At 34.7% G+C, this 25,466-nt stretch overlaps 1 protein-coding gene across 3 annotated transcripts in view; it reads left to right on the plus strand.

Moving 5' to 3' along the window:
* The window catches only part of spata17 (spermatogenesis associated 17), a 72,568-nt gene that overhangs the window by 39,961 nt on the left and 7,141 nt on the right, over positions 1–25,466 (plus strand). For 2 of the 3 annotated variants that reach the window (XM_015344109.2, XM_015344114.2), the window contains 2 exons: positions 3,391–3,539; positions 14,211–14,340. In XM_015344109.2, coding sequence (XP_015199595.2) covers positions 3,391–3,539; positions 14,211–14,340 — 279 coding nt within the window. The remainder of the gene's footprint in view (positions 1–3,390; positions 3,540–14,210; positions 14,341–25,466) is intronic. The other variant, XM_069180173.1, reaches the window with a different exon arrangement.

Consider the following 25,466-nt stretch of genomic DNA (forward strand, 5'->3'; position numbering starts at 1 on the left):
CAATGGTGTTGTCGGCAATGAAATGCTTTATCGACAAGCTTGATAGGAGGGGTAGAAGAGTAGAAGGACAGATGTTTACAGGGATTAGGTTAAGATTGCGATACAATAAACTATACAATGGCTATTCACAATACAATTACAATTGATTGATGTACTGTATGTTTTCCTATTCCATATGTCTACACTAGAAAACGTCATCTTGAACTTTTCTAATTAATATATTTAGATGTATAAGCTTTATTGCTGCAATGTCAACACAGTTCAAAATGTATTTTTTTGTAATCAATTCATTTTACTCATGCGCTTCATCTACAGTTTGAAATAGAGGTCAAAATGTTTTACAGTTGTGTGAATAACTTTCTCTGACTAGCTCTTGGAACATGTCAGGGAGAGCTAGGGCTATCACCATTGTAGCCATCCTAACAACACATGAGATTTCCCACAATCTCCTGATACATATAAGATAAAAGGATAATTAGAGATTAAACTATTTTTCATTAAGGTACAAACTTTGTCATTTATTTTACTTTTTATTCTCAGCAAAAACATTATTTTACTTATATAGCTGAAATTACTTGTTTCTACAATACTAATTTAATCAAAATGGTAATGTCCCATATTTTAGTATTTTAGACCAAATAGGGTCTTTAGATGTCTTCTAAAGAACATTTTTTTCCCAATTTGGTGTGGAAACAATTGCTTTAGAAAAAACATTTCTTAAAGTGGCATATAGATGTGCCTGGAGAAGAATGTTTCTTTGTCATGACATGAATCATCGAGGGAACATTTTCTGAACACCAGTATGTAGGAACAGTTCTTTGTATAGTGTATACTAGGCTTTAGAGCTTGTTTGAAGTTTTTAATTGGTTCTTCTTGGAATAGCATGTCACAAAGTATTGACATCTCACATCAGATGGGGATGTTTCGCCACAAAAACAGACTAGAGTGTTTTTTGGGTAAGCAGACATACAGTTAAAATCATTCAATTCATTTCTCGGGTGAGTTGTGATGGAACAATTTGTTTTCTTAATCTTGGTAAAAATTGATTTCTTGCTTGGTTAAGGGAAATTAGAGCTTTTCAGTTATTTTTTTCCATGCTTTAAAGGATATCTTTGAACTTTAGTCACACATAAATGTGATGAATTCCAAACTTACATACTGTTACATATTCTTATGCCATTGCATGATGATGGCAGGGGTGGCCCAGCAGGTGCTTCAGACCCAACAGTAAGGGCATCACAGTCCAGCAGTAGTGGTCCATGAACTTCATAAGGGACTCTTCTTCACGGGGACAAGAGCAAGGAACACAGAACCAGGGACAAGACAGGACAGAAAAGACAGGAAGACCGGCAGGCTGAAGCAGAGTCCAGTGTGAAACATCAGGCCAGAGGAAGGGCTGGAGTGCAAAACTGGCAGGACAAGGGACTGGAGTGCAGGAAGTGGGCAACCCCCAAAGCTGACAACTGTGCAAAGCTCCCAGCTGCAGGGCTGAGATGTCAGGCCCCCGTGAGAACTGCCAGCTCACACAGCAGGGGCGGATATAACACAGAAAGAACGCAGTACGATGCTGACACCAGGGAACCAGAAGCACCTCACATGCACTGCAAGACAATTCCTGTGCGATGTGAGTGCCAGGGAAACATAAGTGTGCACAATTACAACAGGCAGCTGCCACACCAAGCCTACAGCCCCACGTGGCACTGCTAGCAGCCAAAAAGCTGGCCGCCCAAAGCACACAGCAAATTGAAGCAGCACCGCAGAGGACAGGTTCCTCAGGGGGAGATCGGGTGGGTCAGGACACAGGCAGGCAACAAGGAAAGTCCAGGCAGACCGGGAAGCAGGAGCTATTGGAGAGTGGGACAAAGTTAGGGAGAAGGCTGGGGTGCAGGGTAGGACAGGAACTGAACATAATGCCAGATTGCAGAGGAGAAGCCGGATAAGACATAAAGAACCCACAGCACCTAATGTGCACTGAATTACGTGCACCTGTCCCCTGTTCTGTCTCCTTATTTAAGCCTGGCACTCTTGCTATTCCTGGCTCAGCACTGGGAGATGGATGCCCGGAAGCCAGTGGGTCCAGGGGAGACTCCAACAGCATAGGTTTCATCACTGCATCTTGACCATCTGAGTCCGGGGCTCAGAGCGCCTGGCATCGTTACCTTAGTTTTATTCCCTTTTCCTGTTCCGGATCCGGATTTTAACTGTGTTTGTTTTGTTTTGGTTGGATCCCCCGTTTTGGACTTTGGATTGCGCCGGATTTCCCCATTTTTGGACTGCCTGAACTTGTTTGCCATTGCCACGCCCCCCGAGCAATGGATCACTGTAGTCACACCCCCCTGTCTGTCAACTTGTCCTGATCCTCTTCGCCTCCCACCCCCCCTCCCATGTCCTTCTCTTCTTACTTCCGGAATATACCGTCTGCACAGGTCCTGAACGAACTATGCTTCACGGGAGCCTGGACTGACTCCTGTTATAACAGTCATGCAGGAATATGAATAAAGATACTATATTTGGTTAAATAAATTGGTATTATATATACCTAAAACTTTAGTGACAGTAAAGTAATAATGTAATCACATAACAAAGTGGCGAAAAGTCTGACTATCAGTGGCAGGATTCTCAGACACATAAACTCATCTTATACTATATTAGATGCATACCCCCCTAGCATACTCTTAACTTATATAATGAAAACTAGATTAGATATGGCATTACTTTCTTGACAATGGTTAGTTATTTGCAGAAAAGGTTAATGAAAACAATTTAAATATCCAACTTCAGTTCATGTTACTTTTGATGTTCTAAAATGTAGAGGTTCACTTTATAAAATATCAAAGCTTTATACCCTGGATTTTATCCTGAAGCTGACACACCAAATGTATATATAGCCACCTGAAAGTATTTTAAAAATAATGCTGAAAACCTTTTCAATGTGAGCAGACATAAATGAGTGGGCTTAGTTTGAACTGTGTGTGAGGAGTATAAAGTGATGAAAGCTGATAAAATTGTATACCCTTTGGTACTGTTCTAAATAGGTTATAAAATGATGTAGCAAAGGGTTTCCTTCTCCAATACTTATAAATAAATGAATGGAGGGAACGTCCCCTGTTGGTTAGAGACTATATAAATTTATATATATGGCAGCATTGATTTACAGGTGAAGAATTCAGCTTCCAAATGTAAGAGTTTCCTCAATGCCCATCTATCAAGCAAATGTTATCAACCCATCATGCTATTTGCAACGGTGCATCAGGAGGAATTGCTTTTATTAATAATTTAAAGAAAATAGGAGTTTGTGGAGCTTTCAGCAGCCTCATGGGCTTCTGGTGTTATCAATAATGTGTCAGGAAGACCCACAATAAAACATTTACCTTATCCTGTACCTGTCAGGGGCCCTTCCGCGATCCTGCTGAAGTATTGCAGCAGCGCTTCAAGCCTCTGGAGCCAACCTTGCGCGTGGCCACATCAATCACGTCAGTGGAGGAGGCCAGAAAAGAGCTGAGACAGGAGGAGTGGAGGAACCGGTTGAATGACGAGCCGTAAGTTTTGGCCTTTTAGGTTGCACTCCCACTGCAGCTGTTTTTTTTGTTTGCTTTTTAGCAGACACTTTTCCAAAGATTTGTGTTTCCAAAGCTTATTTTTTTCAGATTTCAGGGAAATCTACTCTTACTGTCTGATTAGATGAGCATTTTAATACAGTTTTTATTTGGGATTGCTCCCCACACGTCTGCAACAATAAAAGTCACATAAAGGCCAGAGCCAAATTTATTTGATTATAAACTTCTTTATAAATGATAAAAGCTAATTAAGGAAGGTACATCTGCTATTATTTGGATGTGAAACAGATGGGGCATTATAGTCCTTAGTTCAACAATGCTTTCTGAGGAAATATTTTAAATTATGTTTCCTCAAGGATATAATACTTTTGTTCATTTGGAAATGTTGGTATTTCATCTAAATATCATATTTTCAAAGACTGATTTATTTTTTTCAGTAACATGGGGGAAATTATCATTATGTTGTAAAATCAATCAACTGGATATGGCAAGGCCATATGGCCTCATATATTTTTATTTTATGAGGATTTAGTCTTTTGCAAAGGACAACATCTTATATATTTCTACATTTACTACTGTTCAAAAGTCATTTTTACTTATTATATTTGTTTAACTTAATATTTGTTCTTTTTTATATAGAAATACTTTTACGGTGATAATCTGCTGAAATTTTAGCCATTTTGTTTTAAGATACAATCTCTATATTGTAGTTCAAAAAGTAGAATTTTAGTTTAATGGAGGTACAGAAAACAAACATATTGTTAAATTCCATCAATTTGTAATCCTCTTAACCATAGGGCTGCTGGAGCCTAACCTGGCAAGATATTGGCACAAGGGAGGATACACCCTAGATGGGATGCCACTCCATTACAGGGCAGACACTAACACAAACATGCACACCACTCACACCAGGGCCAATTTTCCAATAAGCCAATTAACCTACTAGTTAGTCAATGCACTGGGAGGAAATTGGAGTAACCAGAGGAAACCATGTAAAAAACATTGAGAACATACAAACTCCACCCAGATACCTCCCCAGGAATTCAACCCCGAGCCTCAGTGCTGTGAGGCAGCAATACTACACACTGCACCACTGTGCCACCCATTTATGAAATCTAATTTAACAATTAGGTTAAATTGGGAAATGTGATGGGCTAGCTACTGCACTACTTCAAATTGGCTGCTCTTGTACATTTTACATTAGTTGTAGTCATCAGATTTTTAAAGATTCTGATCAGTGTGAATTAAATATTGCTAAGTGAGAAATGTTGTCACTTTGTCGGTTTCAAGTTTTTTTCAGCTTCACAGGCAAGCTTCGAAATTGTATTAATAATGATCAAAGTTGTTATAATAGAAGAAAACACTCGGTTTTGTTATCAAGGTTGTGTACAAAATTGGTAGAGACCTACCCAAAAAGACTTGGGTATAATTGCTGCCAAAGTGGCTTCCAATATTGAGCTCAGAGGTCTGAATATTTATGTTTTAATATTTTATTAAGGTTTTGTTGACATTCACTGTAACTTGTCCTACCATTTGAAGCCTTTAACTTGAACATTCGAGATTTGAATAAAATATTACTTTTGTGTAAGTATAAGTTAGTGTTATTAAAATCACAAAATGTGATTTTTGGACCAATTGTGATTTAGACCACAGTCACAGTCTAGATACATTTTCAAGGCACTTAATACTTTTAGAAGGATATCGTGTACTGAATATCAATTCGCTGTTTTTTTACAATCCTAGAAAGTAAGTAAAACCCCCTGCAGTAAGCAAACTTCTAATTCTGCTTCCTGTATAAGTAATTTTGATTTGCAACATTGCAATCACTAGAGAGTTATATTTGTTTCAATTACTGCTGACTTTGATTTTACATATGACTTGGGTTTGACTATATAGACACTATATATATATAATTCTAAATCTATGTGCAACAGATTTAGAATTTTGTTTAGTTTTTTTTTCTTTCAATCACTGTGAAACAGCCAGAACTAATTAATATGCACATACAGTATGGATTCAATGCCTGAGAAGCTGTTTTCTAAGTACAGAAAGTAATTTTAGATTAACTCAAATGTCAAAAGCCATTTAGTTTAAAAAATGAGATAAATAAACAAAAGCTTGATTATAGTTGATTAGCAGTATTTTAAAAAAGAATCTAAAGAAATTCTTTGCCAAATATATTTTTATAACTTCCATAGAGCAAGAGAAGGGAAGATATATGCTGTGACTAAGCTAAGGAATAAAGAAAATAACTTTAATGTGAAATTTGTAATAAAACATTAAACATTAGCAACTTCAATTTAAAAAAAAAATCTTGACTAAAATATAATTATAAGAGGATTATCATAATAACATTTTTAGACTATTTTTTTAACAGTCCCATCTCTGTTTAAAATCCTTCAATTTATTTTAATTACTAGCACAGTGTGCAATATTTATTAAGCAGCTCAGCCTTTTTTCAACTTAAAACACTAAATTAGCTAACCCCATTAACACGGAGTACTCTAAACAAGCTGTAATAGGAGAGGTAGTTACTGTGCAAATCGTATTATACATTTCGGTGCTCCAGGGCACGTTTAAGCATGATTAGCCCCTTTTGATCCAGCATTCATCGCCTTCTTTCAGCTAATTTCCAGTGGAAATTTTCAAAGAGGTACCTAAATTTGCCTTTTTTTCTTTCTCCGGCTTAATTTTTCCTTAATGAAGTCCAAGCACTCCATAACGCCTTTTGATGCAGATAATATTTTTGTGGATAATTATGATTTAAAATGGGGAAGACTTTTTTTTTCCCTGGCTGTAACTTAAGAAGTGTCGCAGCAGACGTTCAGCACACGGCGCAATACTGCAAATGTCTGAAAGAGTTTATGTGGAATACAAATGGAGATATCAAGTGAACACAGTGTTTTCAGTTATATTAAGCAATTAGTATACTGCAATTTTGTGTTTTTTTAATCTAGTTGAACTGAGCAGTGTGGTTTAATTTAGGCCTGAATGCCTCTTTGCCTCTTCAAAGTCTAAAGATATCTATCCCAGACTAATGTGTGCTAATCCAGTATTATTTAAGTTTGTAATATTTTGTCCCAATTAAGTATGTATTTAATATATATTGGAATTAAACATACTGATTGTGTGCTTAGATTAAGGTCAAGCATTGCTTTGTTCCTATAATCATAATAATAATAGAAAATATAATGTGTGGTATACCAGTTAAAAATATTCCATAATGTTGTATTATTACAAATCATTCCTTGTAAATGAAGGATGATTGATTAATAATACATTGAATTTATAGATTTAAGATATTTGTGTATTATTTTATAGGTAGACACTTCTTTCAATAGCAATATAAATGTGATGTTATTCTATAACATCTAAGATACTAAGATACTGTTGCGAGTGCTGTTGTCTACGGAGCTCCATTGAAAAATTGTTTGATGAAGCAACTTACAGAACTCCCTGCTGTATTTTGATCTACATACTGTTCAACCTACTTTGTCTTCAGGTACACTAACTAAGTTAATGCACCTTTATTCAGGAATGAAGGTATAGCACTCTTATTGAATTCACTTACACCTTTGTTTTTCAGTCTGGAATGAATCTATATTTTATTCTCCTTAAATTACCTCTTCTTGGGGCCACTATTGCCTGTGCCCCTCTCTCAGTATCCAATTTGCTAGAATTTGATACAAAAATAGTTAAATAATCAAAATATTATTTTAGTCATAGGATTAACTCAGTTGCCTAATCATCTGAATGGTTTAAATACATGAATTAAAATAATTTTCTTCTTCATATATTCCTCCTGAACAATTGGAACAAGTTTCTTGGCTAGGTCATGATTTTCCAGGAAAATTGTTTCTCATATGACCCATCTGATTAAATCAGATAGGGACTGTGATTTGAAGATAGGGACCTTCTAAATAGACTTCATTCTGGTTAAAGCAGTGAACTGCTAGGGTGTGGTTTAGCAACTAAGGCAGCTAAGATGCTAGGCGCATCTGTGTGTTCCCATCTAAATGCGAGATTACATCTCCCATTTTGCCTCCTGTTAGCTATGCTTTAACACTGCTCCTACTGCAGTTTGAATACCTATTGTAACGAACAGTTCTTTCCGGACCCTATGCGGATGACACAATCCGACGGAGTGGGGAAACACTAGGGAAACGTCATGCAGGAAAACGGGGCTGAAGACAGGGGGGCGTGTCCAAGGTGCGCTGGTGCACGGGGGAGGTGTGGCCGAGGCGAACAATCCCAAAGAGTAATCCATAGAGTATCCAAAACACGAAGGTAAGTCCAAAACCAGGAGATCCATCAGAACTCGGAATTAAAACCACGAAGGCCGGGTCGGAACCGGCGGACGGGGAACAGGAACGGGAACAGAGGTTAAAACCTTAACGGGACCAGGCGCTTCCTGGTCCCGGACTTGCACGATATGGAAATCAGATGCAGAGCCTGGAAGAGCGTCAGCGCCTGGCTTTTAAGGTGGGCAGGGAATGGGAAACAGGTGCAGAGAATGAAGTCTTTAGTGAAAGGGCTGGAGCACCCTTAAGGAGGGGGGACTATAGTCGTGACACCTATTTTGTAAATGTCTTGAACAATTGCAGGTGGCAACCTAACCTAATAAAAAATAATCTATTAGTACTGTGTGCTCCATATTTTCACCAAACTAAACACGTAAAATTCCAATGTAGTTATTTTTCTCAAATTTGAATTTTCATTACTTCATATGATCAATAAAGTAGTCTTTACTACAATTAAAGATATTGGAAAATCACAAGTATATTGAAATAAGATGGAAAATGCTTTCCATTATCTTTAATTGTAGACATTATAAACTGTATTCTAAGAATTGGATAGATTATTATTTTTTTTATTAAAATAGGCACCCACAAAAAAGGTAAATTGTCTAGACTATTTACTATTTAGTGTACCTTATAGCATCCTCAGGGTGCTATAATAGCATCCTCCTTCAACTATATCATCTTAACACACATTTGTGTCTGTGTGTTCTCTCTTCATGTACTTGGTGCTGTGTCACTTTAATGTGACAGAATGTGTAGTTTTCAAAACCTTTATGTGGAGCCTTAGAATCTATGTAGTTTACTTTTATACTGATATTGCACGACTTTTTACCAGTTATATCTTTATATTTAGATTTTTGTGTATATTTCATAGAGTTTTTAAAAAATAAATTGTAAAGAATGGAGCTCAGAAAACATCTAATGCACTGTTATTGTATTTATCACCAAAATCCTACTGGATAGCCATATGATAGTGTTGTCTATAATCTTTGTTTCCTATTGGTCAGCATGTGAAAATTCAATCCAACAGTTCTTGAATCATTTTTTTGGGAAGGTTTATGCCAATTGGGCCTACTGTATTAGCCATCCTTTGAAATCCGTCAGCAGATGAACTGAACTGTCTTTCTCGTTATGGCTAAAGCCTCATATTGCTGTGCCTGGTCCATTCAGCCACCGATCCCTGGTGAGAAGTCAAACTTGCCTTAATGGCTTTGAATGAATAAAAACTACCCTATTAAAATGCAATTCAGAGGCAATGAAAGCAGTAAGTGAAACAGCCGGCTACCACCACAACCATTGTGTATTCTGGGACATTGGGGCCACATTAATTTTTTCAGTGATGTCCGTCCCATGTGCACATTAGCATGGATTGCACTGTAATCTGTCTTGTAGGAGAGGCACTTGTCTCCAGTGAATAGGAATGTCTATGCAATATTGTGGCGTTCTTTAAAGAGGCAGTGCTTTTTTTTTTGTAAATGTTTTTGTGTGATTTCTGTCACCTTTTGTATCTTACATTTTTACCTAAATATGCAAAATCATTCCTGCTATGCTTTTTTTCTCAAAGGACACTGAAAACTCTAATCATACTACTTATGAGTCTTTGCAATCATGGATATGTGCTTGAATAAGAGAAATAATTTCTCAAAATCATTACTCGCAAGAGCAACTGTTTATGTCCACTAGATTTTAAACGTGCTTCTAAGGTTCAGGATTTTAGTTTTTTGTTTTACTAAACTACTTTCAATACTTTTTTTAGTGCATATCAATCTTTAACATCTACTTTGATGATTATGTAGGAACTCCAATGTTGAAATTGCACATAAACTGCTAAATAAATTAGCTTCAAAAACAAGTTATTTTTTGTTAGAAATACTATGTATATATACTATATGTATTTCTTTGCGAAACTTTATTTTGTTGCAATTATATCTTTTTTTAACTTCATGGTTTCAAAAGTGTCATATTTAATTAGAAGGAATAGAAAAATGCTCACAGAAACAAAATTATTCAAAAGATGAAATGTGCTGTTGTTAATTAAAGGATTTTTAAAAGTGCTTAGAGATGAAATGGCAAAATATTAGAAAAGAGGTGATACAACAGCTTTGCTATGATAAAGCAGTGAAAAGGTTTACTACAGAGTGCTTCCTGTTTGTGTGCCAAGGTTGTTTGTTTGTTTTCTGATGAGCCAAGCCAATGCCCCAGCGGAACTGAGGGAGCCCACACAGACACCTCTTGTACCATGCTGGATAAATCTTCCCTCAGCAGCGTGTCTTGGGTACAATTTGCAAAATCAACCTCCCTGTAATTAACATCTGGCATTTTTCCTCAGTAACAGATATTTACACTGAACATTTTTCTCAACAAACAACTATTCTTACTACACAGTATGTTTGTAACAAGAAAATAAGAATGGAAAATGTAAAACAGATGAACATTTCACAACTGTACTTGAAAGAAATATTATTACAAACAGTAACAGCCATGCACAGAAAGAAAGTCTAATCAATTAAAAGTTGTTTCCATCTTCTGAAACAGTACAGACTACCACAATTCTTAATGTAGGAGAAAGGGCAAGGGACATTAAGAGAATATTTGCTGAAGATCAGAAGAAATTGGAAATGTGTTGAACAAACATTTTATTAACATTGCCCAGTTTACAAAGGACTTCCACACCATCCCAGAGAAATCGTAGCAGAAATAAAGATTTATTTAGCAGAAGGTGGCACTCAGTACTAATGATTTCTGTCAAATGGCACTTTCTGAATTGAGAGGGTTTTCTGAAGGATTTTTGAAATATCCTAAAGAATTATGAACGTGATGTACTACTTTCCATCTCAGAAATTAAGTATTTCTTACAGTGATGGCAGTATGAATTGAACATATAAAATGTTTCATCGATCATTCTCAATATATTACCTTTCTCTCTGCTGTTCCTTTTGGTGTTACAGTGCATGCACATCACTTAGGCCACAATAAGGCTATTACTGACCAAAATAAATAAATATACTGTCATCAGACAATTCATGGTGTGACTTCACTTAAGAACCCCACTCTTTAAAAAATATATTTTATAATTTTCTTTATAAAATAAAAAAAAATATTTTATAAAAAAGTATTGTCTATACTCATCAAGCTGTATTCAGAATGTGTATCGCTTATGAAATTTCCTTCTGTTTTCTCCATTTTTATGAAGAATAGAGTGGATTCTATGATGGAAAATAAAGAGTTTTGTTATGAAGCCTATAAATATTTACTACATTGTCTGGTGTGTCACACTAACTAGCTGATACTTAATCAATTTATGAACTGGTCTTAGGATCACTGATATTGTTTATTCTTTCAGTGTAAGCGAACACTGAGCTCTTAGACCAGACAATCTGAAACTACAGTTCACCTTTCATTTAGATTAGTTTTCATCCTAAACCAACAAATAAAAGTTACAATATGTTGATTCCCCTAACAAGTGGTTTCATTGTAGTCTGTAGGAAAGAACTGCTAGTCTCATAGCAATATTTAGATTCCAAAATAGCCTCTGTTTGACTCTCGGTAGGCATAGAGGAAGTGCACAGGACAAAAATGGTACAGTCTGGGTACTGAGTGCTTTGTCAGTTAAATTGTGAAAATAGAAGGTTTCAGAAGATTTTGAAGAATCTTGAGACTGGTGCATGGATGTTAACATGATAAAAGATGAGAAAAGTGATTCAGTGACCCATTTATACTCTGAAGCCAATTATTGGCAGGATTTTAGGCTTGTCCTCTTTCTGAATTTCTATTATAAATTGTATATTTCCTGTATACAGTATATAAACATTATTTCCTACAATATAAATATAGTTCTATTAAAAAAAGCACTGTGGCTTGAACTGCATGCATTATTTTTATAAAATATTTGTAAAATCAGACAGTAAACCAACAAAAGAAAACAAATATAGTAAAACAATTATAAATTAAGACCTATAGTAAATTCATATGTCTTTAAGATCGTTTTAAAAATACTTACAGTTGAAGTTACTTGGGGGTTTGTGCTTGGACTTTTACCAGTTAGCATGTATATTTTGCCTTTGGTCAGATCATTCACCATCACTGAGTTGAGTTTCACTGTTATGCTCATGAAATTCAAAACCAGATATGAAAAAATTAAATTAGAAATGTAAAGTTTTTAAATACTAAGACATATTTTAAGATACAAGCAGTGCTATGGAAGATTACACACATACAGTGCACAGTCATGTATAGTTATAAGGTCTAATATTGAAATAAGAGCTAGTTATTATACCTTTTAATATTACCTAAAGTGGAGTGCCTTTATTTTTTTTTACAATTACACCATCTAAAAAGCTAATTGCTAAATACTGTTAAAAGTCAAGGTTCTACATGTCAACAGTTGTTTAATTCATGTACATTTCTGAGATATTATGAGTAGTAAACTCAATTAAATTTAAGGCCTTTTTAATTTATATACTGTAGGTAGCCTGTATCACTATATTTTGAAAAGTGCCAGTTCTTTAGATAAACCCAAATCAGTTACATCAGCAAAACTGACAGCAGCAAAGGAAATCCAGGAGGATTTGCAGCAAGTCCTAGACGAAGCAATGATATGGCAAATTAAATTTTTGAAAGCAAAATGTCATGTTCAAGCTGAATGAATATATTTGTATTGATAAAAAACAGATATACTGATGTACAATGATAATGCAACATTATCAGTCTAGATTCTACATCAGTAACCTCAGTTAGCATACACATAATAGTGAACAGGTATTTATTAAGTGGTATTGTTTCTTGGGATTAAAAATACAGAGCTCAATTTCTGTGATTTCAGAAAAAAAACATTAGGTACTTTAAATTAGGTATAGGTTTATATACTGTAAGAATTGTCAGAATAAACTGAATAACAATCAATAATTAACCAGTTAAAAATACATAATTTTAGTTAACCATAATTGTTGGTAGTTATTGGCATGATTAAAGGACTGCCTGACTGGGAGAGAATCTGCCCAAATAATGATTCATCCTCCAACAGATTAGTCAAGATAAACCAGGAAGCAGGGACAGGTCACCTCCTAGAATGCAGAGGATCAGCATACTAGGCTAGGATTGTTGTATACTGTACATCCAAACACACAAATTCCATGAAGAAATAAGCCTTGCATCAGTAATATGTATTATTATCAGTATCTTTCCATCTGTATGAAAATGGGCTGCTGTGCAGGGATAAAGTTACTTATTTAATAAATTGCCTTGTTCTGGCACTCAGAGAATATATGAGGAGTGGAGGCAGTGGAGAAGTGTATCATTCACCAGTGTTGGGGGTAGAAGTCCCTTAGTCACAAGTATAGCTCTGGTGTAGCTTGAGGGCAGATTTGCTACCCAGTTATTCTTTGAGGAAAGCCTTGGTCCAACAGTTTTTTTTCTTATCATTCCTGCAACTCAATGCAAAAGTACAGCTTTTTTAGACACTGTAAGGCCATATACAGTAGTGCTAGTATTAAAATGGTATGATGTTAAGAAAAAAATGTTGAGGATTTGCTATAGCATTTTTCAATTGAACATCTATGGGACAAACTTGCCAGTGCCATCAGCAGAAAACAAATGCATCAGTCAACCCTTGATAGCTTTCTGCAGATCCACAGAAAGAGTCCATGATTAGGTCTATGCATCAATACTGCCAAGATTGTGTTCATACTCAGTGTGATCATACCTTTTTTGACACTTTACAGAAAACCAATCTACAGAAAACCAGACTTTTAGTCTGTATTTTTTTCAGTTTTCTGAGATTTATTTACAGCTATGTTAAAATTATTTGAATAGATTGCACGTAAGTGTTGTGCTTTTATTGAACATCTATACATATGTTAAAGATATGACATCGGTCACATAGTTATATTAACATTGCTTATACTACCTCATCAGAGCTTTCATCCTGACAGGTAGGCAAAATATTCCTAAAACGCGACTAGAAGGTTTGTAGGAATAGCTCTGATTTAATTTGCTCTAGGAGTTAATGCAAACACTGATTTCTTCATTTACTAAATCTAAATATCCATCAAATCCACAAGCTTTCAAACAAACTGTAACAAGATATTTAAGATGGAAATTAAATACTAGAAAAATTCAGGAGTGATGTATGTAAATACAATGTTTTTGGTGGATTAGCAAACTATAAACAGTAGATTTTCTGGAACAATGGGACAAGAAATGGATTCCCAAGGTCTGTGTGTCATTTTGTAGAACAATAAGCTATTGGAAACCAAAGGATTGGTTCAAGTGTTATGTGTTGTTTCTTCTTCTTTTTTTTTAGGTTATCTACCATTTAATACTTACATGATCATTGTTTTATGTTCTTGTTTAGATTCCGCCCTTTTGCTAATGCTCATAAGAACAAGAAATATGAGGAAATGATCAACACTTTGTCCAGGTTTGAACAAATTACCTTTGACACCAAACACCAAGAAAACCAAGAAAAACTAAAAGAAAAAAAAGTAAGTCTCACATTATTTAAGCATTTAAGCATTTAAGCATTTGTTTTTTGTTTTTTGTGGCATCATATACATTACATCACTATAAAAATGCACACACCCGAAAAAGGCTCCAATGCTGAAATGTTGTGTTTCTTTTCTTCTTTTTTCAGCGTGGAATAAACCTTTACTTGTTCCTATACAAATGGACTTTATGCAAAGACTGAATCCTTATCATTTGCTCACATAACTAAACATTAACTGATTAAAATGATACTCTTGATACACAAAATACCGTACTGAGGTATTTTAAAAATGCTACATTTTTCAATAAAGCTATAAAACTAAAAGTAATAAAACCATTATACATTTTTTATTCTTACACGAAATACTGCTATTTACACTTTTCAGTTTAGAAAACTGCTATCACTGTACTTGACAGTTTTCACTTGAGTTTTCAGAAGCCATTATTTGTCTCTGTTTCTCCATTTGCTCAGGTAGTACCATTGTCAGACTGGAAAAATTTATTACATGAATGAATAAATTAGAACACAATATTAAGAAAAAATAACAAAAGACACTGTCTCCAGTGTCCAGCAAATGACTTTGAAATCACTGCTGTAGATGCTCACCAACACAAGTTTCAGGTTTTATCACACTCAACATATTTTATATTTTGTTGCTTTTCTGCTGTTTTCAATGTAATAAAACATTTGTCTCATAAAAGCTATCTAAAAACAGTACGTATTTTGTTTTTAACTGGCATTAAGTAAATATTTTTTTTTAAATGTTGAACTACTGTATGCATTTGCAGTGTTCATATCTTTAATATTTTTTAATATTCTTCACAAGCGAAAATGGAAAATTGACTTTATACTCAGTGCTAAGTAATTTACTGTATTTCCTAAAGGGCTTTCATGGATGAGGGTGCTTAATTATCCCCTCGCAGCAGGTAGCACCCTGCTGCATTGAGTGCTATTGCCTAGAAATACATGTAGTTGAATAAAATTTTAAAAATAAATAAAACCTGCTGCTGGCAAGAGACATATGCTTTGTTGGCTAGATGTGTTTTACAGAGCCACTTGGCATTTAATTATTACCCATACCGCTTAAAATACTCTGAACACCCCAATGGATTAAATTAGAGGGCCTAAGCATATTGCACAGAACATAAAGTTGACCTTTACTGTCTGCGGGCTTTGGAATCGTGTGGGATGGAAAAGCCATCATATATTTAATGTGGCACAACACTATCTGCAGAAACTTGGGTGGGACTGTGGACTCGGTGAGCCCATCACAGTCTGTGATTGAAGCTGCTGTCACCGGCATCTTGACAGTAATGAACATTCGGCTTAATGACCGTAGTTATGATTATCATAATTGATGTGTGAATGTGGTGCAAAGAGAATCATTACTAGCCAAATTTACAATGGAGTTGGTTTCAGCTTTTGAGGGGTAATTGTATTTTTTCAAAGCCACAAAGAAGAGAAAACCATCCTTGCAGTTGACATCCCATGGGGCCTTATTTACAGTATTAAGTAGTCAAATAAGTAGTCAAAATAATGATGGCTCTTGTCTAAGATATAATCTAAAATGATTGTATTCCATATAGAATAGACAGGAGAGAGGCAGTTATCAGTAAACAGAATAACTACTCTTTTAAATAGTGGCTCAGCTAAAGGTGGTACTTTATCTAGGATAATTTTCTGCAGGTGCTCTGCTTGTTAGCCACAATAAAAATACAATTTAAAAACATGTATTCTCTCTGTTCTGTCCATGTTGTCTCTATGACCCATACAGCTTTTCAGGACTTTGTTAAAGGGATGTGATGTATACTATATTTGATGTATTTTAGTGAACAACAAGAATAACCTGAATATATTTTCATCTATTCTTTGTGGGTTTCAAGGTCTAAATATGGTGACAATTTCTGTGTTCACAAATGCTCTTTATTTTCAATTTCTAATGTTCTTCAGTTTCTTTTATAACAATTTCAGTTCATTTTTTCTTCCCATAAATTCACAGCTCATTTCTTTTTTGTTGTTTTTGCAATCTCATTTTGTCTTCTATGCAGCTTTCTTACCAGGCATAGCATCATTAACCTGCTGTAAAGCAAACTCTCTGGCAGTAATTAATGCAGCATAACACGCAGCATGTCAAAGTGTTCCTCTTTGAGTGGATTAACATTAATTTTTTCAGTGGTTCTCTGAATATTTTTCCACAGAAGCATTTCTTAAAATTCAGATCTCACACATATGTCACAGTAGGGAGAACTACTTTTATGCCACACCATATAAACATTTACACTAAAAATATAAAAAAAATCAAATTAACCAAAGCTAATTCAGGCAGTGATTTAAATAAATGCACTGATCCACAAACACCATTAACTGCCTTTAAAAACTGGGCATATACAAATCCATTCCCACTTTTGTGCTGTCTGACTTTGACTTAATATCCGTTCTAGATTATATAACATGCTGCCCTTGTGTGTCAATAAATAGTTTAATGTTTTGGCAAATGTGAAGCAATAACATTACCATTTCATCATTGTATGGTACTATACTACTGCAGTGAATATATCATTGCTTACACAAATTACTCTCTGTATACAGATTTCATTTTTGGGACATACGATAACATTAATTACTTTTACAGTATGTTTTTCATACTGGACTCAATTCCATTCATAAGGAACACATAAAATAGTACAATTTTTAAGGCCTGCCATTTTTTTATTGTATGTGATTTTTAATATAAAACAGGAAAAATGTCAGATTGCAAAAGTTTATGCACTCTTTATGTATTAATCAGAACCTTGCAAGCAATTATGTAGTAAACGTGTGTCATCAACTAGTTTTATATTTGATGAAAAACTGTTTTTTGACTCTTTAATTTCTCTGTGGGAAAGCAGGGTCCCTTGATGATGATCCCCAGCTTTGAAAAATAAATTGATTCTAAAGAGGAAATTAGATGGTACTTATTATACTGTCTAACTAGTAATCCAGTGTCATTTGTCTGTTGCTTGATGAATGTCCTGCTTTAGCCTACCTTCCTTGTTTAACAATGAGATCTCCAGATCCATGACACAGTACAGAAACCTGCCTTTTAATGAGGCTCCATTGCCCGTTAGTTTTTGCATTGACTCAGAAGAAGATAATGATGGATATGGTGATTTTCAAGTGCATTTATGATTAATTTATCCCCATTTATTTTTTTGGGGGTATTCACACCTTACAATTTTGATATTTTCATTAACATTTCTTAACATAAATGCAATATTACATGTTTTAAGTAGATTAAAGAGAAACCATTGTGAGAAAAATGATGAAGGAAAAGGTGATTTTGAGCTACATTTCTAAAATATTAATAGTTTATATTTTGGAGTTTACTTTTTAACAGCAGAGTGGTGAAATTAACACAGACCCAAATTACAATGTATATTTAGGCATCCCATTTCAGTTTCTGTCATGATCCACATGTCGAATTCTAAAAGTTATTTTCTGAATCTAGGTTTACTTCTGTTTGAACCCTTTTATATTTGCATATTTGTTTTTAACTGGAACTATAAACAGCATCCTCATACTGTTTATACTACAAAACAATCAACTTTAAAATGAAATTATTTCACAGTCCATCCTGTATGTAGTATAATATAAAAAAATATTCTGTATGTACATACAGACTTTCATTACATATATAGTAGATCAAAAAGGTTTTGATTACCTCTTTAGTTACCACTTTGTCATAAACAGTGTACTATCACATTTTACTGTAATTGCATTAGTGTTACTGTAGGTCTAAAAATCCAGATATTGTATTGTATATTGTCAGCAAAAACAAAAAAGTAATACAAAATCCCTACTTTTTCCCCTTTTCATATTCCAAATGTTACAGGGTTAAATGCAGCTTTGCATTCTAAGGTGAATTCTATTCAAGTCTGGGTCGGTTGGCAGCCCTGCCATGTCACACTCCTGATGCTTAAAAGTAATGCAGGCAGACAGAGTGACAATCACGTTGCAGTCTCCTATCCACAGTAATTAGTCTGTTAGTTAATGCGGACTTGATGAGGAGCCCTCATCAACCCCTTCATGCTGCTGACTGAAGGCCCATGTTTTGATGTTTGCATTATCACCACCAGTGCCAACAAATTGAAACACCAGGCTAATTAGGATGGCTAATGAAGTGCGTGCAGTGGCCACGGCTTGCCGCAAAGCCTTTCCTTCGATTCACATTAGAGTTTCATCAATCACTTTTTTAAAAGTGATGCAGAACCACTTCTGCCTATTGCCTGGTATGTTTTAATGTTGCTTCAGTAATTGCTTTTTCTCCTTCTACCATCCAAAGCTAAGGCTGTTTTTTTTTCTTTTTTTTTAATTATTGTGGGTGCAAGGATACTGGCAACTAGAAAATTTAGTTTAAAATGATGCTCTGTTACTGCCTACCCTTGTTAATCATAGGCTGGATAATGCATCAAAATGATATGTTTGATATATGGGGGTATTTAAATGTGAATGGTATTCATAATGAGCAATAAATAAATAAAATAAACTATGACAGTAGCTGTGAAGTATGCAATGGTATTCTGTGTAAAATTTCATTAGACCTCAAAAGCCCTCCGGACTGTGTTACATTAGTGACCAAAGGCTGAAGGTAATTCGCCATAACTGTTTTATTGGGATGTAAAATTCCACTGTCATTTCATTGGCCATCTAATAAACAATTCTGATGACTTAATTCTTTTTTCTCATATCAATTAACTCTTCCCTTTCCTTAACTCTTTTAACAGTTTTCAGCTTCAGGATCAAAATGTACACTGTACATACACACATATATATTTTTCACATTAGGTTGAAGAGCACAAATAAATTCTGTCTAAAGCATTCTGTCTGTGACTGACACTCCAAATTTTCTTGTCAAAAACATATCTTTGGGAAAGTCACAACATTTAAAAAAGCCAAACATTGTCTTGATGATTTGTCATCCTCACTTTTGTTCAGAAAATCCACTGCTGTTAATACTGCAAGTCTACTTCTCACAACTTGAGAATATGGAATTGAGTCTCTGCAAATCATTAGGTCTGAGTTGTTTTCCAGATGAGATTGAAAGCTGTTTTATAGTGGATTATGGTTTTAATAGTGAAAATGTCTAAGAATGATATACCCTTAACAGTTGCATAAAATGCTACACATGTATTTTCCAAAACTGAGTGGAAATGTGTTACTTATTGAATTGAATGCATCAGACCTTCATATGAGTTTGTAGAAAAACCTGTGATCACTATATCTAAAGTACAGCTTAGATGTGTTGCCTATCCAGAAACAGTGGGATGTTCCTAGATAGTGGGAACCAAACATCAACAGAGGTAGTAAGTCATATACAGTACCCAATCTTCCATCTCAACAATTACTTCAACAATTTATATCTACAGTATTTGAAGTAGGAATGGTAAGTGCTAATATGAAACTTATTATGAATTATCAAACTGTTCAACAAACAAATTGTTCTGTGAAATGAGCTTCTTCTTGGATGTTGTACTTCACTAATCCTGATGTGGACATTACCTTTATGTAAACAGTATCATTATGAAATCACATTTTTGACAGTAGGACACCAAAAGACATTGAATTGGTACTGTAAGTAGCCAGTTACAGTAGGTTTTGTTTCTGACCCTACTTGATCCCACAGTTTGGAAATCCTTTCACTCCTTAAAGTAATCTACATTCAGGATAAATTGGAACTGGAAAAAATGTGACGTACTGTAGTGACAGCACATGATGATGTCATGCTATTGGAGAACTTCTCCAGATATTAACAGGCACTTTCATAAAAGAGGTTCCAATTCATAATGTGAATATTTTGAGTGATGCTAAAAAGATGTAATATTGCCAAACAATGTATAAGAAATAACAGGACAATATAAACATTTAGATCAGGGTCTGATTCCTGTTACACATTATTTAACATAAGGAAAGTCTAAAAATTGTCACACATATATATGTCAAAATATCAATTATATTAATTCAATTTTCAGTTACTATGAAGAAATTGAAGTTCTATCAAAACTTAGGCAACATTACACCTCCAACGAAGAGACAATGTCCTGAATTTAGTTTTATATGCAATTTATATAAATACAACCAATCAAAAGGAAAGATTTAATCAATATAAAAAACTGGAGCTTTCCTTGACCCTTCAAATGTAATTCAATGATTTCTGCATAATAGAGAAATAATAAGGAAGAATCAATTGAAAACTCAATTTAAAGCTGCAAATACATATTATGGTTTGTGCTAAAATGGTTATGTTGACAAATGAAACAAGTAACCCCTGCTGATACAGCAAAGACTATAATTAAATGAACCCTTTAATGCCTCTCTGTCTCCCTGTAATCTTAGCATTGAGTCTGTGCATGGTCACATCAGTCTCATCTCCAATTGTTTTTACATTTTACTGTTGGATTTAGTTGGTGATTGTTCCAGAAACACTATTAACTTTTCTTTGGTTTACTTACTGTACATGTGGTTGAAAAATGGGTTCTCTGAAAGAATATTTAATTTAAACATTCAAACATTCAAAAGTTTAGTGTGAAATTGTTTTAAAAATTTAAAATGTGCAAAAAAGGTGATGCTGTCAGGCTTGTGTTGCTGCTGGATTGAATTTCAAAAAGCTTTCCTAGATGAAGAGGACTCATTGCTGATCCACGTTAGTTAACCTAAATTATTGCATTCACCAGACAACAAATCATTTTGGAACAAGTAATAGGTTTATTCCATGCTGAAAAAAAGAAGAAAGAGAACACAACGTTTCGGCCGTGGAGCCTTCTTCAGGTGTGAGAGAGACAGGGCAGTAGGCAAAGGTAAAGTAGCGGGAGAACAAAGGTTGGGAGGGAGGAGGAGTGAGAGGCGGGAGCAGGGGACAGAAAGAGAGGCCAATCAAGAGGTGTGAAGTCAGAATGGGTGCAGAGAGGTGTGAAATGAAACTTCCAATGAATGGAGAAAATTTAAAAGAACAGTAATCTGTCGTTAAGGGAAGGGAGAATGTGTGATCCTAACTGCAGAATAATTTTAGTTTCGGTGGTCTTTCTGATGTATGAGTTCGGAAAACCGTCTTTGAGAACACAGACGGAGAGATTAGTGTGGTCGTGGCCGTCAGAGGTGAAATGAGAAACAATGGGCTTGGAGAGATCTTTAATCTTCACAGCCCTGACGTGTTCTCTGAAGCGGTCTCCGAGTCTCCTTCCTGTTTCTCCAATGTAGATGGCTACCCACCTGAACAAATCATTTTATTTATTAAGTGCATTTTTGTTTCAATTCCTTCTATCAACTTTTGTAAAAAGGGACCACATTTAATTCTGTTTTGTTTCTGAAGAGTCTAATCTCAATAGGATTCAGAATCAAATTAGATAGTAATTTATGTTGTACAGTTTTGCTTCAGAAGATCACACTTTGAAAATCATGTTTTTGTTAACAGCCTACTGTGAGAATAATTTTGTTTCTTGTATGGAATACTTTAGTTACCTTTGAATAAAGCTGCGGTATATCAGCAGTGCATCATATTTCCACAATATTTATAGTTACTGTGACTTGTGGTTATAGAATCAATTGATTGTCATACAACTATAAAGCAAGCTTATTGTTTGATTATACTCTCCTTCAGAAATTACCCAATTAATCTCTCACACTAAAATCTCAAATCTCTAATACTTCATAGAAACTGTTACAGACTTTATTATTGGCAGGTCATATCAAAACTAATAGTACAGTTATGTTCATAACACAGGTGTAATAACATACCTTTGTAACTGCATGCACTTAGGTACAGTATATTGTACATGTTTTTTACTGTAAATAAATAATTTAATAAATAAATGTGATTTACAGTATTTCAGGATGAGATATGAAGTGTGTCCTGCAAGTTGCATTCACATTATATTACTTGCCTTACATTGGAAGCCACAAAAATTGTAACTATGAAATTATTATCAGATCAAAATTGTTCATGAAATTTAACAAACCATGTTTGCAGTGTCTGGGTTCTCAATGTATGTAAGAAGTACTTGATTCTACACTGATTTTAATGTTCTAATTGATTGACCATATTCTTGCAATGACACATACAGTGATATTCTCAGGTGAGCAACAGTATGGTTCATGATAGACTTCCTAGGTTGTGGTATAATGTGAGAGAACTGTATTTGTCCTCTGTGATAATTCAATATGACTGATATAGGCATGGTTGAGTGAAGGAGCAACATTTTTCTAACTTGATTGTACTGATCTTCATATTTGTCAGGATTTCCTGGCATGTCCTTTCCTCATTGTTATAGCAGGAGATTCATTTTGTCGCAGGAATATGTCTACTTATTCCAAGACAAAATATCAGGCCAAGAGAGAATCAGAAGGGAATGTTTTTCCAGTTCTTTGAATATTTTACCTACCCAACTTACAATTTACACAGAAATACTCAATGAGTGAACCAAAGTGCAATGAGTAAGCCATTCCTAGAAATACAGTCAACAATTCTTTGTTTCAAATTTAAATCTTTTTAAAAACCCTTACTGCTTGTCAAGAAAATATATGCATCTTAAGTCAGAATAAAACATTCTTTTAATTATTTTTTTTTCTTGAGCGCATTGGTTAAATTCAACCCATTCATTGAAAACATAAACAAACCTAAGAGGAAAGCTGAATCTGGAGCAAACTTCATGCTAATTTCTAACCTCTTTCTACCATTGAAAAATTAAAACTGATTTTATAAGATACTGTAAGAGAATTCAAACTGATTTTAAAATACTATTTAAGAGCCTGAGCTGAGTTTGAATGACCGAGAAGAAACAAAGGACACAAGGGCAGTCCAGGAGCAGGACTGAGAATTGGTTAAAAGAAAATACATGCCAAAAATATTTAGTCTTTTTTTTGAGAACAACTTCATGAATTTGATACAGTTATAACTTTATTTTGCTGCTCTATATACACAGTATACAGTATATAGTATCTCATCTTTATATAACTAAATTAATTAAAAAAGGGTAGTGAAAATGATATAATGTGTGGAATGGGTGTGGTCGTAAAAGAAAAGGGAACTGGATGCATGGCTTTATATTTCTTATGACTGGTCTGTTTTAATGTAATAGTTCCACTCCAAAATCATGGTTAAGTTTTTCACTGTGATAAATTACCTGAGTAAGCGAAAAATAAAAACTGCCTTTCAAATCTTAACTTAATAATATGACAGGTGGGATTTCCTGTTGCACTCTGATAAATATTTCGTCTACTATTCAGGTATACGATTCTTCTTACAAGAATACAATTCGCTGTTGTCCTTGTACTGTACATGTACTGTATGTAAAATTGCACAAAGAGAACAATGGATTTTTGGGGGGGTTTATTACAGAATATGTGTTTCAACTGTGTTGCTTTTTTTTCTTATAGTTGCAATTTTTTTATTGTGAGGACACACAACTAAATTGGTTTGTCATCAACTAAAAAAAACAGAAATGGTGCTGTTATAGTGGATTAGCCACATAAAAAAGGTCTTCTCTTCTTTCACAGGGAGAAGTCCTTAAAGGCATCTGGATGTGGCTTGGGGAATTAAAAATTACAGTGCCAACTTCTTTCAGTTGCTAAAATAATGTAAACTCATTTTGCTGGGGCCAGGGTTCGTGTCAGGGTGCCTCAACGCGAAAAGTGCATTGGAAGCATTAGGACTTGACAGGGCCCTTCTCGAAATAAGTGAAATTAATGGAGCTCTTTTCATGTACGACAAGGCCGCGGCACCCCTTTCATGCTGCTTACAGTCAGAGAAAAGTCAATACTTTTTTATTACTTGATGTTGACCTACATTCTGTACTACAAGTGCCGGCCCCACTAATTGGTTTCAGTTGTGAAAAAACTTCATCCTAAAGAACACAGAAGCAAATAAATCAATCTTCTTTTTTCTTTTCTTTTTTACTGAATCATCGGAAACTGAAAAATTGCAGGATTAAATATCTTATTTCATTGAGAAAAGCAGTTATATTTCTTATTACAAAAGCATTCTGCTTACATGTACATCTGTCAAATTTCAAACATGGAGCTTGTCACACATCCTGCCTTTAAATTTGTTTTTGTTCCATATATACTCACAACACTTGTTCAGACAATTGGGTTGAATAGTTCAAGTTACTTTGAATGAGTCTTCTTAATAATACATTAATTGAATAAGTATTAAATGTCAATTATATGTTTATATAAACAAATCAGAGTCTGTTTTATGTAACCACAAAGTTTTTCATTTTCATTTATGTTATCACTTTTTCCCATATGGAGTTTGTAAACAAAAGTTTGTGTGGGTTGAATTTTAATCATACCACTTCTGCCCTTTTGTATGTAAATATCTCGCCTCCTGAGCACCCATAGTGCATGTCTTTTGTTGCACCCCCTTTTACCTCCCCCATTTTCTCTTCCAGCAGTTTATTCCTTCTAAACGAGGAGGGTCTTGTGAGCCTGGACCTTATGGCTGGTCTGTCATTTCCTCAGCTCTCAGCTGGGGGAGTTACATAAGATTCCCTTATATATTCCCATAAATATGGTATATATCCAATGAATTCATATAGACCTAATTGAATCTGTCTGTGTGATTTAATAGGATGGTGCTTTTTCCCATAAGAGTGAAGACTTTTCCAAGCATCCAGATCATTAGAAGCTCATATTTGTTATGTAACAGCCTTGATTTTATGCACTATTATTTTTATTAATATACAATCTTCCCTGATAGTAATAACTTGCATGCTACCTAGCCATATTGTAAAAGGTAACATAGTTTTCTTTCAAGGAATGGCCCAATAAGATCTTTGGATCAATTAGCTACTAACTAAATTGCCCAGATGGACTGAATGGCCTCCTCCTCATTAAAAACTTTTCTCGTGTTATTAATACTGTTGCAATTATATTTTTCCATCTTGGTTTTAGGAAATATATCAATGTACACAAATGTCTAATGTCAAATTTGAGTTAAACAAGAACTACAAATCTCTCAAAATCCATCATATGGATTCAGAATGTCAGTACTGTCTGAAGATGCAAGTACGGTTTATTTTCAAATTTGCACGGCATGTTTTTTTTTATTTTGTGCCATTTCAATGTAAGGAAAGAGCAATGATTACAAGG

Source organism: Lepisosteus oculatus, chromosome 2, assembly GCF_040954835.1.
Source record: "Lepisosteus oculatus isolate fLepOcu1 chromosome 2, fLepOcu1.hap2, whole genome shotgun sequence".
Classification (NCBI taxonomy): Eukaryota; Metazoa; Chordata; class Actinopteri; order Semionotiformes; family Lepisosteidae; genus Lepisosteus; species Lepisosteus oculatus.